Source organism: Camelus dromedarius, chromosome 19, assembly GCF_036321535.1.
Source record: "Camelus dromedarius isolate mCamDro1 chromosome 19, mCamDro1.pat, whole genome shotgun sequence".
Taxonomy (NCBI): domain Eukaryota; kingdom Metazoa; phylum Chordata; class Mammalia; order Artiodactyla; family Camelidae; genus Camelus; species Camelus dromedarius.
In genome coordinates, this window is record NC_087454.1 from 19,805,003 (window position 1) to 19,823,096 (window position 18,094).

An 18,094-nucleotide genomic window follows, 5' to 3' on the forward strand; every position below is an offset into this window, starting at 1 on the left:
TCAATCTTACTGATGAGGGGACAGGGATGATGTAGGACTCAGCAGCAGGAGCTAGCTGGCGAGGGGTCGTTTCAATCCTGGCCTCCCAGAGGCAAAGCCTTGCTTTCTCTCCTCCCCATTTGGTACTGTTTCCTCTCACATGCTGTGAGTAACCTCTTAGTGCTCCCTCCTGGCCCCACCCCCCATAGCCTAATCAGTCCCCTTTGGCTTTGGGGAGCATATTTTCCAAATCAAGAATTGGAGTACATTGTCTGACAATGATATTTGTAATTCAGAGGAGATGTCAGAAGGGACAGGTCAGAATATGTTTGAAATTGGGATTGTTCTTGAAAACATAGGGTACCTTTTGGCCTTGGGTACTTCCTATGCTCTGGTACAAGCAGGGACGGAGGAGCTCACCATATAATATTTTGGCGGCAGCCAACTAGGAAACTGGTATTCTGGTTCTCCCCAGACTGCAAAACCCTGAGGGAAGGAAGTGAATTGTTAGGGACCCAGAGGAGGCCTCCAAAGGACCACTGATCTCTTCTCCCACCTCCTGTCTGTCTGTCCCTCTTTCCTGGATTCCTGGCCTCAGCGGGACCAAAATGCCGGCTGCCTAAGCTCTCAGCCACAGCCCGTCGCTGCTTTCTTCCTAGCTGCCTCCCTTCGCCTCCTTTTGTCTGGGGTCTTTGTCTGCGATCTCCCTGTTGTTCCCAGTCCTCTGTCTCCCCTCCCTTTCTCCCCGGCCAGTCTGCTCCCTCCCTCTCTGCGGGGGCCGGGAGGCTCGGCGAGGGGAGCGGGCTGGGTTGCCATGGTCACGTCGAAGCTGGCCGCAGCTGGCCCGGGCAGCTGCTCCCGGGTCCCGGATGGGCGGACAAAGCCGGGCGGCCTTGGCAGTCCCAGAGCCGGAACCCCAAAGCCCTGAGACTACGGGGGACTGGGACCCAGGAGAACCCTGAGCTGGAGGTGAGAGAGAGAAAGCTGGAGCCCAGGGAGGGCAGGAGTGGGGACTGGAGTTGGGCCCTCCCCTCGTGGGGAGTGACCGGGCGGTGCTGGCTGGAGGTGTGGTGGGAGGAGGGGAGCGCGGCCGGGCGCGGCGGGGAGGAGGGGAAGGATGGGGAATAGAGTTGGGGGCGGCGGAGCGGCAGATGGGCCGAGGGCTACGAGGTTTCCAAGGGGAGGTCTGGGGCCTCTGTGTCCTGCCACCCAGTAGCAGGTTTGCTTCAGTCTTTGGAATTGGGGCCTCTGTCTCCTCGGTCAGTCCTTCAGTTATCCCTTCCCTTCTCAGCCCCTTACTGATCTCCTCACATCCCTTCGTTTCAGTACCTGTGCATCTGTCTTCGTCTCCCGTCTCTGGGTTTATTCCAACCCCTTTTTCTCCTCTTTGTCCTTGTTTGGCATCTGCTCATCTCTCAGAGGCTCCTCACTTTCCTGCCCTCCTCTCTGAGTGTCCCCCTCACCCTTTCCCCATCTCCACTCCAGTTCACTCGCTGGCCCAGTCCTTTTCTCCCCAAACCCCAGTCTTCCCACCTTCTGCTATGTGCCCCCTGTCTCCATCCTCCGTTTCCTCTCTCCGACCCCCAGTTCCCCTCTGCCTCGGCCTGTTTGTGTCCCGTTCCATCCCCACGGCCCCCTCTCTCTTCATCCCCTAGGCTGCCAACAGCTGAGACTGGTCTCATCTTTTTCCCTGTGCTACATCATCTCTCTCTCCTCCTCCCGCTCCTGGGCCTCAGTTTCCACTGTGGACTTGGTGGTATCAACGCCTGACTCCCACCCAGGGCTTTGTCCACCCCTCACCCTTGCTCCCCCCTCCAGTGAATTTTCACTCTCCCCAGCTGCCGACCCAGCCTCCTTGCCCCAGAGGCAGCTGCATCTCTCAGGAAGGGAACAGCAGCTTGTTGGGGTGGGGGGTCGGGCATCTGGCCCATCCTCTCTCTCACTGGTCCTGCCAGGCTTCCCTGTGGTGGTCTGGGGATCTGCCTGCCTGAATCTACTCTCTCCTACGTGCCTCTCCTCACATTTTTTCAGCTTTTCCTCTTCTTCCTGGACTGCAGGAGGCTATTGGCTTGAAAGGGAGGGGAGCCCTGAATAGGAGGACATAGATGGGGGAGCGGTAGAGGGTCCTTTGGGGGCTCAGGAGGATGTGGGGCCTCTGGAGTTGTGAGTGATGCAGGAGATGTGGGATGGGCTCTGGGGACCACGGATGGGTAGGTAGATGGATGCGCTCGGTCTTTGGCGCTGCTCTAGGGGTCCCTGGATGGCTGGGATTTCCCTCTCTGGCCCCTGAAAGTCTCGGCTCAGAGCCCCGCATTCCAGCCGGCTCCAGCCCCCTTTCTGCTGTCACTTGACTCCGCTGGGCCCCAGCCCTGCATCCCTCCCACTCCTCTAGCTTGGGGCTGGGGCGAGGTGGGCATCACCGACTAGGAATTTCTCCTGAGGGAGAAGAGGGAACAAGGGTTTCAGGATCCTATGGTTTCTTCTACTTTCCGCAGTGGACTCCTCTGTCTGGCACCGCCATGCCACCTGGCTGGGGTCAGCGTGGGCTTGGGGTGTGATATGTCCCACTGGGGTGTGAGGGACTGCTGCTTCTTCCCTGAGGGGTCTGGCTGCAGCTCAGCCCGGCCGCTTGCCCGGGGCTTCCCGGGAGCACAGCCCCTGGAAGGAGGGGCTGAGAGTCCGCCCTGGTAAGGTTACTTGGGAAACCTTGGCTCCACCCCCCCAGCGTGGCTCCACCCACGGCCCAGGTTCCCCAGCGGCCGTCTCCGGAGGGGTAGGTGCGCCGGGGAATCCCGGGGGTTTGGTAGGAGGGGACGATGGAAAGAGGCAAATCTCAGAGTGGCCATGGGGCTGTCTATTGAGTCCCTTAGCAGTTGGGGCGTCCTAGGGTTTATGTGTTGACCTGTAGGTTGGAGTTCGTACCCATATGTGCCTTGGCCTCTCCCAGGGGCCAGCCTCTTCCTGGTAGTGCTTTTGTGTACTTGTCTGGGACTTCGTGTTTCTTTCTTGGGAGTGTTGTCTGGAACTGCACGTAGGGTGAGTTTATACGTATCTGCTGTGAGGTGCAGTGGGGCCCATATCTGCTATGGGGTGAGACCTTACTCTGCAGGTGATTGGCAAATGGGGTGTGGAGAGAGGTGGTGGGGCCCGAGGTAGAGGTGGTGCTGAGAGGGGGTGGGGGGTCGGGGGTGTGGGGGTGTGGGGACTGGAATCCCTCCCACAACTCTCTGTCCTGCCCACCTCAGCCAGTAGCCGGGGAGAGCGCGTGCTCGCTCTCTCTCATTGGATCTGTTTACTCAGTCTCTGCACCCATCTTGTCCGGGGTCTCTGGTACTATTCCTTTTTGGCTGTGTGTGCTTTTCTCTTTACCTCCCTATCCTCCTCCTCCTCCCCACCACTCACCTTGTCCAGGCCTATCCTTGCCAGTGGTCAGACCCTCCAACCCCACCATGGCCAGAGCTGGCTGGGCCTGAGGGAGACCTGCCCTGAGGGGGACTTCTGGGCTTTGAGCAGGGAGCCCAGGGGAACCAGGGCCTTGGAGTCTGGACTCTAGGGTCATTGAGAGGACGGGGTGGGCCCTGGAGAGTTGAAGGAGGAACTTAGAGGAAGGGGCTGAGGGAGAGGGGCTGGGGCTGGGTTGGGGTGTAGAGGACCAGAGGCTCAGAGGGTGCCAGAGAGAAGCAAGGTTGGTGGTGTGAAAAGACGGTCTAGGAGGCCTGGGTGGACAGGTGAACCCTGCTCCCTTCCCCCATTCAAACTTCTGCTGCTGCTGGACCGGGCACCGGGCCTGTGGGAACCTGCTCCTTCCCTGTGCCCTGGGGCTGCTCCCCTTCACCTCCCTCTGCAGGAACTGAGCCCAGAAAAGAAGTAGGAGGGGGGCATCCCCTCGTGGCACCTGGGAGTGTCGGAGGCCCTGAGCTGGTCCGCAGCTGGCCCCTGGGGCCTCAGCTTCGGATCTCCTTTGTGGGGATCCAGGGAGGTGGGCCGTGGGTGGGTGGAGGGGGATGGGCACGCAGCGCCGAACTTGCGGCCAGGACTGCGGCGCGGTTACCTGGGGGAGGCTGGGGCGCGCGGGGGAATGCGCGGTGGGCGTGGCGGGACGCAGAGGAGCGCGGGGCCAGGAGCTCGGCGCCGGGCGTGGGAGCGGCGGGGACTGCTCGGCCCGGGAGGGGGAAGGGAGGGCAGTGGCCCGGGCGCGCGGCGAGCGCGGAGGGGGGAGTGAGGAGGGGTGAGCGGGGAGGGGGAGGCGGCGCCTGGACCCGAGCCGCCCCAGCCCTGGCTCCTCTCCCCGGAACAGGCCCCCGACAGCTGCTCTCGGGAGCCGCCTCCCGACACCCGAGCCCCGCCGGCGCCTCCCGCTCCCGACTCCTGGCTCCCTCCGCCTCCCCCTCCCCGCGCCCCGCCACCGCCAAGGAGGCCCCGCTCCGGGGTCGGACGCCGGGGTCTACCGCGAAGAGCGATGAAAGGTAGGGAGAACGGCGGGAGGACCCTTGCGGGGCCGAGGGGCGAGGGCGGCGGCCTGGGGCTCCGGAGACGCGCGGCAGCCGGCGGCCGAAGGATGAGGGCCTGGCCGGGAGGCAGGACGTTCCCGGGCTTGGCTGGGTTGCCCAGCGCCGCTCAGTCTGTCCCTGCCCGCCTCCCCAGTTCTCTGGCTTACTATCTGAAAATGGTGAGGGGGACCCCTGACCTCCGAGAAAGTGTTCCAGCCTTGAGGAAGGACCCCTTTTACTCAGTATGGAGGAATTGAACCCCAGGAAGACAGGTGCTCTTATGTGGACCCACTGAATCATCTCGACTTCCTGGAGAAGTGGGCCTGTCCTCCCACCTAGCCAGTCCCTGTGGGCATCTATTAACTGTTAAGCCTCCACCTGGCCACCTCCCAGTTGGGCAGCCTGGCCTCAGCCCAGCAGAGAGAGGGCTTGACAACCTAACCTGCCAGTGACAGTCACTCATCCACGTTGGATAGTCCATTTGTTACCACCATGAGATACTGTCATTGTCCAGTAAGCACCATCCTCCCCGGCCTCCATCCTTTACCACAAAGGTCCTCTGCTGGCTGGACATTGCTTTCCAGCACCTCCACCCCCAGCCAGAGTCTGGTGCTCAGACCCACTGTTGCTGGGGGCACCCTGGTGTGTCCAGAATTGAGCGGTACAGTGGAGACAGGTGAAGTCATTCCAGCCACCCAAGTTTCCTTCCGTTCCCCACTCTATTGACTTCCTTCTTGCTCGGTCACCTTGGTTATTAGGTAGTGGGCTCCAGTCTGTTGGGAGCCTGTGCCTGAGAACCTGAGTGTGTGTGTCTCACACTGTCCTCTGATCGTAGGAGCACATGGTGTCTATCATTTCATGGTCACAGGTGTCTGGAGAGGGCTATTCACTAAGTGATGGGATTGAACTTGGAAAGAATGTCGAGGTGTGGATGGAGTTGATGTGGGTATGAGTGTCTGTGTTTGCCCTGGCTGGGGGTCTACGTGTGTAACAGATTTATCAGGATATCACATGTGAGTGTCTGTCTGAAAGTCTGTGAGGGAGCTGTCTGTCAGTTGTGTGTGTGTGTGCGCACATGTTCACGCAGGCGTGTATGCACACATTACATCTAGCCCCACTGTTTACAGCTTTGTAAGTTCACATGTCTGACCGTGTGTGTGTGTGTGTGTGTGTGTGTGTGTGTGTGTGTGTGTGTCTGAGCTGTGTGTGTGTTGTCTAGGGTAGGGGTTGGGGGTTGGGAGAGGCCGGTGAAGAGCTTGAGGCAGTGTCACAGCCCCTGGCTTGTAATTGGTCGTAGTGGGGCGGAGTTGGTGTAGATCTTCTGGGCCTGTCCTTGGTGTTTCTGACCCAGTGGAGAGAAATGGGGTGACTGGGTGTCAGAGAACAGATTGCCCCATACATCTCTCTGTGTTTCTCTGCTTGGCTTTGTGCCCCGCACTCCGAAGCCTGCTCTGTTTACCTCTTGCTTTGTGTTTCTCGCCCTGTCTCCCCCTGCCTTCTATCCTCTGCCTGTCTTTGTATCTCTGCCCTGGGCTCCTCTTGCTCTGTCTGGCTCCGATGACTCATCTGGGATAGGCATGAAGGTTACTCAGGGGAACAAGGGCCCCGCTGTTCCCGAGAGAGGTGGGGGTGGAGAGGAGCACCCAGGAATTCCAGGCTGGCTGCCTGGGGGTCCAGCAGCTTGCTCCCCTGTGCCAGCTTCTGGACCCCCAAGAGGCTAGGTGTAATATTCCTGGTTCTAACTCTCCTTTGATACCCAGGTCCCCCCACAACTCATCAGCCCCCTCAGCTGCTGCTGGGAGCTGCGGGGTCTCAGCTGCCTCTTACATTCCTGCCCTAGAGCATTGTGGGAGCAACTGGAGGAGGACAAAGGGATGGGGGAGTATCCCCCCACTCCTCCTACCTCCTGGGGTGACCTGGCTTCCGTGTCTTTAGACCCGCCCTCATCTCCAAGGCAACTCAGCCTTTTCCTCAGCCCTGCGCTCTTCCTTCTGAGAAAGCCCCCTTCAGAATTTGGGAACTGAACGGATAGGATGTTGGGGTCTTGGGAAGGCCGAGCAGGGAGTGGGGATGGAACACTTTGGACCTGATGGCAGAGGGGGTCAGGGTTGAGGAGTGGCACCAGGGCCCCAAAGGATCCCAGGGCCTGGAAAACTCAGTGCAGACCTCTGCTGGGAAGAGGACAGGTCAGGATCACTTTTCCTGGTGCTGGGGCTGGGATAGTGGATACCTGGGTCCATAAGGAGTTGTAGTTGAAATGTTTTTTTGGGAGGCAAGCTGCCTGGGCCCCGGTGAGGAATTCTCAATAGGCACAGATAGCCTGGGGATTGTGTTAAAATGCAGATTCTGATTCAGCCAGTTTTGGGTGAGACCTGAGATTCTGCATTTCTCCCAAGCTCTCAGGTGTTGCCAAAGTTGCTGGGACAGGAACCATCAGGGCTATAGAGGACACTGAGATTAGAAGGTGCTGGAGTCCCCCACTTCTCTTAGAATTCTGGGCTTGTAGGTGGGGAGGGGAACAGAGTTTAGCCCAGTGTCTGGTACCTGGGAATCATTCTAAAAGTATAGCCAATGCTGTTAAACAATGACTGTTGTCCTTTTACTGCCATTATACCCAAAGCAGCCCATTCTGTCTCTCTATTGTTGTTGGCTGGGACCAATCTCCCTGATCGCCCTTTAACTTACTCCCCCCCACCTCCACCCATTATGTCCCTTGCAGAGATGCTGCCCCCTCCTCCTTAGGCCTGAGGGATCCGGAGCTATGGGGCCAGGGGCCCTCTCATCTCTACTGCTGCTGCTGCTGCTCTTGGCGGGACCTGGAGAATCTGACATGAAGGGACATTTTGATCCTGGTGAGGAGACTGGCTCCTGAGGGATGGGGCTTGGGAGATCGAGTCAGGGGCTTTGACCTTCCATATGCCTGTCTTCACCCAGCCAAGTGCCGCTATGCCCTGGGCATGCAGGACCGGACCATCCCGGATGGTGACATCTCTGCCTCCAGCTCTTGGTCAGATTCCACTGCTGCTCGCCACAGCAGGTACCTGCCACACCTGGGGCTGCACTGGAGGGAACTCCTGGGGCTTCTACTTGCCCTTCCAAACCTCTGCCCAAGCCAAGAGGCTTCTGAGAGGGCCAATGCTGATGAAACGCCCATAGTACTGGGCTGGGGTCAGGAGGGTGGGGTTTAAATACTGGAGACAGAGGCAAACCTGGGGCCAGATATTCCCTGTGACCTCCCACCCCTTCTCAGGCTGGAGAGCAGTGATGGAGATGGGGCATGGTGCCCTGCAGGGCCGGTGTTTCCCAAGGAGGAGGAGTACCTGCAGGTGGACCTGCGGCGGCTGCACCTGGTGGCACTGGTGGGCACCCAGGGGCGGCATGCAGGGGGCCTGGGCAAGGAGTTCTCTCCCAGCTACCGGCTGCGTTACTCCCGGGATGGCCACCGCTGGATGGACTGGAGGGACCGCTGGGGCCAGGAGGTGAGGCTGGCAGGGGTAGCGCCCAGGGAAGGTTGCTCTCCTCTCTCCTCCCTCCTCCAGCTGTACCGCCCATCTGCTGATGACTCTGCAGTGTATACCCTCTCCAGCCCAAGCAGCTCCCCTGAGCTCCATCTAGTGTTGCAAACCTGACCGCTTTCCACCTAGATGTCTAATGGGCATCTCAAACTTACCATCAACTTCTCAAGCTGAACCTGGGTCCCCCCCAACCCTGCTCCTCCTCTCTGAATTCTCCAGCTCAGTAAATGGTACCACCATGGGCCCAGTTGCTCAGGCCATAAGCTAAGATGATATCCCTGATCCTCTTTTCCTCTTACCACCTCCTTCCAAAAGCATCGGCAAGGCCAGTCTCTCCTCCACCCCCCCACCCCGCCCCTGTGATATTTCCTGAATCTGACCACTTCTCATCATGCACCACCTCCACGTCTACCGCCCTAGGCCAGGCCCCCACTGTCCCGGCTTAAATGAGTGCAAATGTCTCCAAACTGTTCTCCCGGCTTCTTCCCTGAAGTCAGATCTCCGCCTGGAGACTACATCCAGGGTACCGGAGAAAATGCAAAGCAAATGCCGCACACTGGCTCACAGCCCTCCGCTGGCTTTCCTCGCTGCCAGAACAAAAGCTGAGCTGTGTCCTGGGTGCAGAGGCTCAGCCTGTGCTGGCTCTCATCCACATCCCTTGCTCCTCTCCCCCAGTCTCACTCCACCTGGGCTGCGCTGATGTTCTTGCCATTCCTGGAACAAGCTAGGGCTCATCCTCCAGCCTCAGTACATCTCCCTTCACTTGCTGTTCTCTTTGCCTGGGAAGCTCCTCACCACAGCTGCCAACAGGCTCTCCTCCCTCCATTCAATTCTCCCCCCAGATGTCACCTCCTCAGAGAGCCTTTTCTGACTCCCTACTATCCCACCTCCCCCTGCCCCAGCCCCACATGCTGCCTCTTGTCTCTCCCAGTGGACTCCCAGTCCTACTGGGGAGGGACTGCTGCTCACCACCTACAATTTGCCTGGCTGGCGCAGAGTGAGTGCTGAGCCAGCCTCTGCTAAGTGAACAGAGGGAGTGGGGTGAAGGAAGAGGGGGGCCAGAGCAGGGTGCAGAGTTGAGAGGGACTCATAAAATCTGGAAACAAGGGGATGAGCGGCTTAGAGACAAATGACTGGAGCCAGGTGAGGGGTGGTGGGGGGCTGACACTGGAAGTTGAGGACAGACTATTAGACCAAGAGGCATCAGAGGTCACTGCTGTAGGCCCTTGTCTTGCAAATGCCTGGCTGTAACCCCTGACCCTGGGTGCTCAGTGCCAGCCTTCATGGGTCTATCTGTGGGCGGGGCCGGGGAGCAGCTGGTGATGTGAAAGTTAGACCCCACCTGGAGCCTTTCCCACACATCCCCCACATCTGGCCCGCAGGTGATCTTAGGTAACGAGGATCCTGGGGGAGTGGTGCTGAAGGACCTTGGGCCCCCCATGGTGGCCCGACTGGTTCGCTTCTACCCCCGGGCAGACCGGGTGATGAGCGTCTGTCTGCGGGTGGAGCTCTATGGCTGCCTCTGGAAGGGTGAGTCGTTCAGACCCCTGAGAATTTGTTCCTGTCCTGGGGGCTGGGGAGAGGGGCATCCAGGATCCTCTTTCTCTTGGGGAGCTGTTACTCTTGAGTGAGGAGGGGACTGGCCAGCATTGCCTCCTCCGTGCCAGTGGGCCGTGGAGGGATATGAGAAAGGGGCCTGAAACCCACCCAGGCCCCACATGCCCCTAACACCCCTCCTCCCCCCGCCCCAGATGGACTCCTGTCTTACACAGCCCCTGTGGGGCAGACGATGTACTTATCTGAGGCCGTGTATCTCAACGACTCCACCTACGATGGCCACACCACACACACGGTTGGCGGGTAAAAGAAGCGAGCCCTGCGGGATACGGAGCCTGGGGTGGGAGGATGGAGGGTGGGGAGGCTGGTATGTAGTCTGCACAGTGAGAAGAACCGCAGAGAGAGATGATTTAGGTGGGGCCTCAAGGGGCATGACCAGGATTGAGGGGTAGCAAGATGACCACTAGCTCATATGATGCTTCATGTGAATTAGAAAAGGCCCTCCCTTGCTAAGACACTTACAGCCATTGCAAATTGTCCCAGTAAATACACACACATCATAGGCTGAGTGGTGCCCCTTAGAGGTGGTGCCTTTCTGCAGTAGGAGATGCAAACTGCCCTGGAGAGTCCTGGCGGTGGGTGGGGGGTGTGTAGAACACCCGGATAGGTGACACTTTCTTCTCTTCCAACCTCCTCTTCTTCCACCCCCTCTCCAGGCTGCAGTACGGGGGTCTGGGCCAGCTGGCAGATGGCGTGGTGGGGCTGGATGACTTCAGGAAGAGCCAGGAGTTGCGGGTCTGGCCTGGCTATGACTACGTGGGATGGAGCAATCACAGTTTCCCCGGTGGCTATGTGGAGATGGAGTTTGAGTTTGACCGGCTGAGGGCCTTCCAGGCCATGCAGGTAAGTGCAGCCAGTTCCCGGGTGGGTGCCCCGGCGGGCTCGCCTGGCCCTGACCCTGTGTCCTTCCTCCCTCCCACCAGGTCCACTGCAACAACATGCACACGCTGGGAGCCCGCCTGCCTGGTGGGGTGGAGTGTCGCTTCAAGCGGGGCCCTGCCATGGCCTGGGAGGGGGAACCCATGCGGCATGCCCTAGGGGGCAGCCTGGGGGACCCCAGAGCCCGGGCCGTGTCAGTACCCCTGGGCGGCCGCGTGGGCCGCTTTCTGCAATGCCGCTTCCTGTTTGCTGGGCCGTGGTTACTCTTCAGCGAGATCTCCTTCATCTCTGGTAAGCCGCTGGTCTGTGCCCAGTCCCCAATCTCTGGGACTGCCAACCCATAGTGCCCCCAGGTATCTACTCCTGGTACCATATCTGCCCATTACCCATGAAACTTCCCAAGCAGGGGTATCCCAAATAACTTAACCCCCCCCTTTCTCCCCACCTATCTTGGCTTTTTCTTTATGAGCCCCTCACTCATGACTGACATTGAACAGTAAGACTGTGTGGTTGTTAAAATACTGAAATATTCTGCGCTGGCTGAGAAACAGGCTCTTCTCTTAAGCTTCCTGATACCCGGGGTCCCCACCCTGGGCTCTCCCCAGGAGTCCTGCTTCTCCCCACAATCCAGTACCTAAAAGGTAAACATCCAGCACAGCCATGCCCCTCCAGGATCCTGTTCCTACCATCCTGGCTGGTTGGTACATATACTGAGATCAGCCCTGCTGCTCTTCCTCAACCCTCGGTCTTGTGCAGGTGTGCCTCCCTTGGGTCACCTCCTCCCTACCTGACCTCTCCTTTTTCTTTTCTCCAGATGTTGTGAATGACTCCTCCCTGGCTCTGGGGGGCACTTTCCCACCCGCCCCCTGGTGGCCACCCGGCCCACCTCCCACCAACTTCAGCAGCTTGGGTGAGCCACCCTGGGGCCTCCTCCGGGGCCTGTGGGTCCTGTGCCCCTAGTTCTCTCTGGGTCCCCCTCAGCTTAGGCAGGAAGCCTTCTGTGGTCCTGACCCTTCTGCCTCCACCAGAGCTGGAGCCCAGGGGCCAGCAGCCCGTGGCCAAGGCCGAGGGGAGCCCAACTGCCATCCTCATCGGCTGCCTGGTGGCTATCATCCTGCTGCTGCTGCTGATCATCGCCCTCATGCTGTGGCGGCTACACTGGCGCAGGCTCCTCAGCAAGGTGGGTGGACTGGGATGGGGCTTGGGGCCGCCAGGAGTGGGGCCTCCTGGGGAGGGACGGATGTGGGATGAGGCCAGTGTGCGTTGGACTCCTGTGTTCATTAGGGCCCAGCAGGGACCACAGAGCACAGTCTGGTCAGAATAAAAATCATCATTAATAAAGAGACCTTGTACAAAGGTGTGGGCGGGGTGTGTGGAAATCTCAAGAAGCAGTGCAGTTCCCTAGGCCTGGTCACCGCAGAGCTGCTTCCATCCCTGGGCCCCGGGGGTTGAGAGGAGGTGGCCATTACCAGAACCCAGGAGGAACGAGCATGGAGACGGCGCCTGAGAGGGGCGGCGGGCTTTGGTTCAGTCATGCAGCTGGCCTGGGTCCATCCCTCGGGGAGGGGCTGGGAGAATAGACACCCTGACCTCACTTCCTGCCTGCCCTCCAAACTCCTGCTGGGGCTCCTCTCTGGCCATTGGTGCGGTCCACACTGGTCAGCCTCTTGGGGCCACAGCTGGGTGGGAAAAGGCCGCGAGCAGAGCTAGAGGAGTGACCAGAAGTCTGGTGCATCCCAAGCCCATGACTTCAGGCGGGAGTCCAGTGGTGGTGATACGTGTCGAAGTTTATGGACTGGTAGGATTTCATGGCTGGAACTCATTTAAATGCTCTTGAGCCTCTGTTTCTTCACCTGTGAGGTGGAATTAATAGTAGATGCAACTGTAGGAACGTTGTGAGGACGGAAGAAGGGAACATAGGTATAGCACTTAACAAAGAGCTGGGAAGTGTGCACTAAGTAGTAGCCGCCACTGATGTTTCCCATTCCCCACGACAAGGCTGAGCGGCGGGTATTAGAAGAGGAGCTGACGGTTCACCTCTCTGTCCCTGGGGACACCATCCTCATCAACAACCGCCCAGGTCCTCGAGAGCCACCCCCTTACCAGGAGCCCCGACCTCGTGGGAATCCGCCCCACTCTGCTCCCAGTGTCCCTAACGGCTCTGGTAAGACCTGCCTTGTTCCAGTGCCACCTCCATCCTCTCTGCCGTCTTCTTAGTGTATCCCTCTCCTTTACCGTTCCCTGCTTTTCCTGTCTTCCCTAGTTTCAACTTATTTTTCTTATTTGGTCCCTGGTCACCACCTTCTATATTACTCCATGTCCCTCCCACATAATCCCTTGGGAATTTCCCACATATCACCCATAACCGCCAGTGGTCTCATTCTGTCTCTGTGTCTCATACACATCCCTCTGTCTTCTCTGTTGTGCCCTCTCATTGTGTCTTCCTGGCTCCTGTCCTTTCTCCTACACTACCATATTCATTCTGCCCTCCATCAACTCATCCAGTATCCATCCATCCACTCATCCATCCATCCATCTATATATATATCCATTTATCCATTCCTCATTCATCCGTTTGTCCATCTATCCATCCATATATATTCATCCATCCATTTGTCCATCTGTTATCCATCCATCCATTTTCCCTTTATCCATCCATCCATCACCTATCCATCCAGTTATCCAGCACTCCAGATCCTTGTTCTGTCCTGTCTCTGTCTCTTAGTACATTCGTTCTCATCAGCCCTAGTCTCGCCCTATTCTGGGTCTCCCTGTCTGTCTAGCCTTGAGTCTCATCCCTTCCCCGTGTTCCCCCCTTCCTTCTCCCGACAGCGTTGCTGCTCTCCAATCCGGCCTACCGCCTCCTTCTGGCCACTTACGCCCGCCCCTCTCGAGGCCCGGGCCCCCCCACACCCGCCTGGGCCAAACCCACCAACACCCAGGGTAAGCCCCTCTGCCCCGGGCTCCGCCAGGCTCCTGTACCTCTACTGGAGCAGGGAAAAGTCCTCACACTTTGCACTCCCTCCTCTCCCCACTATGGCCTCTTCTGCTCTCCTGAGCTCCCAAGGAGGAAGCTCTTGTGCCCTTAGCTCTCCTCTGCTGCTGCTTGCTCCTTTTTAAGGCCCTGCCCCTCCCCACCTTGAGCTGAGGAGTAGAAAGCTCCGTGGTTCTCAGCTCTGTCCCCCTCCTCCTCTCCCATTGCTTCAGCTCTCCAGAGCCAGAGGAGGTGACCCCTCCTTCACCCTGCCCTCTCTCTAGAGCTTTGAGGAGGGCCTCACCCTGGGTGCTTGCCCTCTCCCCCATTGTGTCCTCTCCTTGCCCGCACCCTGCCCTTCCTGTCTGCTCCCCTTCTCCTCCATGTTGCCTTCTTTTGTTGCTGAGGGGACAGCTCTGCTTCCTCTCCTGTCTGTAGACTCCCTGTTGTGCGGGCCATGAGGAAGTGTTCCCCTCCCTGTCTCTGTGTGCCCGTGTCTGTGCCTGTCTTTGAGCTTGGCGTGTTGGGTCAGGGAGGGTTTGGGTAGCCATGGGAGGGCCGAACAGCTATGTGAACGGGAGGGGGACAAGGGTTCGGAAAGTGGAGGGTAACCAGATGGCTGCGACCATCCCTCTTCCGATGATGGGCAGAGGAATTCCACTTCTAGCCGAGACTCCCCACAGTCTTGGGCTGTGCTGGGATCCCTAGAGAAGACTTTACAACATTCTTTGCTCAGCCATTTCCACTGCTTTGAAAGCTCTGTCACAGCTAACTCTTATCCAGCAGCGCCTTCTCTGGCTGGAGGCTGGTGGGTGGAATACCAGGAGGATGGAGGGTAGACCCAGTCTCTCACCCAACTGGGAGATGGGGGGGCTTCTGGGAGGCACGAGCGTGGAGAACCGTGGCTCTCAGGGGCTGTCCCTGATGCCTCGTCCTGTCTTCTTTCCCCTCACCCCTCCAGCCTGCAGTGGGGACTATATGGAGCCTGAGAAGCCGGGTGCCCCGCTTCTGCCCCCACCTCCCCAGAACAGCGTCCCCCATTATGCCGAGGCTGACATTGTCACCCTGCAGGGCGTCACCGGGGGCAACACCTATGCTGTGCCTGCGCTGCCCCCAGGGGCGGCTGGGGATGGGCCCCCCAGAGTGGATTTCCCTCGGTCGCGGCTCCGGTTCAAGGAGAAGCTTGGCGAGGGCCAGTTTGGGGAGGTAAGAAGGGCCCTGCCAGCCGTCAGTGTCTGCCTGTCTGGGGCTCTGATGCCGTGCCCACACAACCCCTTGGCCAGGAACCTGTCACCTATGACTGTTGTCCCAGGTGACCCTGTCACCTTGGTGGACCTTGTGACCCCCTGGCACATCACCTCCTTTCTTCAGGTCCACCTGTGTGAGATAGATAGCCCTCAAGACCTGGTCAGTCTTGATTTCCCCCTCAATGTGCGCAAGGGACACCCGTTGCTGGTAGCTGTCAAGATCCTACGGCCAGATGCCACCAAGAATGCCAGGTAAGGACCAGAGATGGCGTCCAGAAGAAGGGAGCAGAGGCGGTGAAGAGTGGGGAGCGATTCAGAGAGAAACCTGGTGGAGGCCAACAGAGGGGGAGCGTCCTGGGACTAGAGGGTTGGTGCCCATGTGGGGTGGGGCACTGGACCGCAGGAGCTGGGGGGGATGGTGCAGGTCAGCCCCTTGGCTCCCTGCCACCTTCTCCCTGCTTCTTCAGGAATGATTTCCTGAAGGAGGTGAAGATCATGTCCAGGCTAAAGGACCCAAACATCATCCGGCTCCTGGGCGTGTGTGTGCAGGACGACCCCCTCTGCATGATCACAGATTACATGGAGAACGGTGACCTCAACCAGTTCCTCAGCGCCCACCAGCTAGAGGACAAGGCGGCAGAGGGGGCTGGGGATGGGGAGACTGCCCAGGGGCCCACCATCAGGTACCCACTTGTCTAGGCTGACCCTTCCTTGAGAGTTCCCCAAGGGGGTCTCCTGCTCTCCCCTCACTCCAGCTTAGAGGGAAAAGGGGGAGCATGGGGTGGGCAGGCAGGTAGAGGTTCCAGGAGGGGGCCTGGGGTGAGACAGGTGGCTGTGTTCATCCAGAACCCGAGGGGCAGAAAGGCCAGAGATGACGACAGTGAGGGTGGTGGAGGGATGTGGACTTTGTCAGGAAGTTCCCTGTGCCCTCTCACCCTCTCTGCCTGAGGCCAGTTTGGGGAGCATAATGAGATCAGTTAATTCCCTGCTGTTAGATGAGCTCAAGAAAGGTTGAGTGGGCATCTTCCCAAGGGCCTCCACCTGGGCTTTCCATCTCTGCACAGGAGGAGGGGTAACCCAGTCCTGGGGAGAGGGTGCCCCTTCGTCTCCTGGGAAATCTGTGATGTGGGGATGACCCCTGTGGCCCTCTGTTTTTGGCTCTTGTACTCAGCTACCCGATGTTGCTGCACGTGGCAGCCCAGATTGCCTCGGGCATGCGCTATCTGGCCACACTCAATTTTGTGCATCGGGACCTGGCTACGAGGAACTGCCTGGTTGGGGAAAACTTCACCATCAAAATCGCTGACTTTGGCATGAGCCGGAACCTCTATGCCGGGGACTATTACCGTGTGCAAGGCCGGGCGGTGCTGCCCATCCGGTGGATGGCCTGGGAGTGCATCCTCATGGTGAGAGGCCCCGAGAGGCGGGCAGAGAGGGGAGGTTGGGAACACTGGCTGCCACTTGAAGCTCTGGGATCTCGTTCAGTCACTTGATTCCCTGGACTGCAGTTTCCTCACCTATAAAGGGAGGGTTTGGACCAGTGCTTTATGAGGTTCCCTCTGGCTCAGGGACTGGAGAAAACAAGGAGGTATGGTGTGATGGGAGAGGGTCCAGGAGCCAGGAGTGGGTATGAGAGATGGAGTCAGGGTAGCAGAAAACAAGAGAGATAAGGAGGCTAGAGATGGAAGGCGATGAGCTGGGAGAGTCAGGACCAGAAAAAGGGGGGAAGGATGGGTAGAAACGGGAAGACGTAAGGGAGAGGACTAAAGCAGGGGAAAGGAGGCAGAGCCGGAGGAGAGGAACAGGCTTAGTGAGAAAGAGGGCCAGCTAAGGAGGGTGGAGCCCCAGGGGTTGGGAGGGAGTCAGGGGGCTGTGGGTGGAGGTGATGCTGAGTGAATGTGGGGCCCCGGTGGGGAGTGGAGGAGGGTCTCTGTTGCGTTATGTCTTTCTTGGCCTCTGTTGCCTTATCCATGCACCAGGGGAAGTTCACGACCGCAAGTGATGTGTGGGCCTTCGGGGTGACCCTGTGGGAGGTGCTGATGCTCTGCAGGGCCCAGCCCTTTGGGCAGCTCACCGATGAGCAAGTCATCGAGAATGCAGGAGAGTTCTTCCGGGACCAGGGCCGGCAGGTCAGAGCAGAGGGGAGGGAACATGGGGCTGGGGGGTTCAGGATGACCACAATGTCATTTTGGGGACTGAAGAACATTTGTTTCCTGCCTTTCGTCCACACTGCCACAATGTAGGTGTACCTGTCCCGGCCCCCAGCCTGCCCGCTGGGCCTGTATGAGCTGATGCTTCGGTGCTGGAGCCGGGAGGCTGAGCAGCGACCACCCTTTTCCCAGCTGCATCGGTTCCTGGCAGAAGATGCGCTCAACACAGTGTGAATCACGACACCTGGCCATCCCTCCCTCAGGGAGGATTCAGGGGAGGCCAACAGCACTAAACAAGAGGAGCTAATGGCACCACACTCCATTCCCTCCTGACCACCCGTCACTTCTGAGAGAGGCAGTGTGGCCGCAGGTGGGCTGGGCCTGCCAGGGAGCTGCTGCCCTCCCTTCCCCGGACACGCTCTCATGCCCCCTTCCTGCTCCTCTCCTGCCGCCCACCCAGCTGGCCCTGTGGATGGGCTCCTCTCTGACCTCCTCTCACTGTCCCTTGGGGGAGGGTGGGGGCAAATACAGGGCAGACACTGGACCTGACCCACTGGAGCACCTGGGCCCCCCTGGACAACACTGGTTCCTGGAGAGAAGGCTGTGGCCTCCAGCTGCTCTCTCTCCGTCACACACTGGACCCTACTGGCTGAGAATGTGGGGAGTGAGGAGGACAAGAAAGGGAGAAAGAGGTTCCCTTGTGCCTCATCCTGGAATTGCCTTCAGCTTTGGCCTCTCCCTCCATCCTCTGAAGCACTGGACGTGGGGGTGATCCCCGCCCCGCCCCCAGCCTCCCCACTTCCCACCTGCCATGCTATAGCTAGAACTGCTCTAAGCCTGTATGTTTCTGTGGAATAAATATTGGGATTAGAGGGAAAGAGAGGAATGGCCTGTGGCCCTGGGGTTGGACATCTCTATCGTAGCTGCCACATTGGTTTTTCTATAATCACTTGGGGTTTGTACATTTCTGGGGGGAGAGACACAGATTTTTACACTAATATATGGATCTAGCTCAATGCTATTTTAATCCCCTGCACTAGGCAGGTAATAATAAAGGTTGAGTTTTCCACAGCTGTGAGTGGGTTTCTTGGGGTTTTGGTGAAACCTGCCTCCTGCCCCTTCCCCGCCAAGTCTATCCCCTTTCTTCCTTTTCCTCTTTTTAATTCTCCCCATTCCATTTCCTACCATGTGTTTTGCCCAGCATAGTGTTCTGTTTCTCCATAAGGCAGGCCCTTGCCTGTGG

The 18,094-nt window shown here is 58.7% G+C and overlaps 1 protein-coding gene across 7 annotated transcripts; it reads left to right on the forward strand.

The window, feature by feature from the left end:
* The first annotated feature begins 816 nt into the window (after positions 1–816).
* On the forward strand, positions 817–17,922 carry DDR1 (discoidin domain receptor tyrosine kinase 1). Of its 7 annotated transcripts, none has more exons than XM_031435355.2 (19): positions 867–948; positions 4,277–4,445; positions 7,189–7,321; positions 7,404–7,506; positions 7,720–7,948; positions 9,367–9,514; positions 9,736–9,844; positions 10,258–10,444; positions 10,525–10,771; positions 11,295–11,390; positions 11,509–11,660; positions 12,479–12,644; positions 13,313–13,423; positions 14,416–14,660; positions 14,826–14,953; positions 15,169–15,384; positions 15,873–16,107; positions 16,681–16,830; positions 16,945–17,922. In XM_031435355.2, exons 3-19 carry the CDS (start codon positions 7,231–7,233, stop codon positions 17,083–17,085), a joined length of 2,754 nt encoding a protein of 917 aa, XP_031291215.1. In that variant the 5' UTR covers positions 867–948; positions 4,277–4,445; positions 7,189–7,230; the 3' UTR covers positions 17,086–17,922. The 7 variants fall into 7 exon arrangements, with proteins under 7 accessions (XP_064332357.1, XP_064332358.1, XP_031291215.1 ...); XM_064476286.1 differs by lacking the exon at positions 867–948 and adding an exon at positions 1,182–1,198; XM_031435354.2 differs by lacking the exon at positions 867–948 and adding an exon at positions 2,624–2,752.
* The last annotated feature ends 172 nt before the right edge of the window (positions 17,923–18,094 follow it).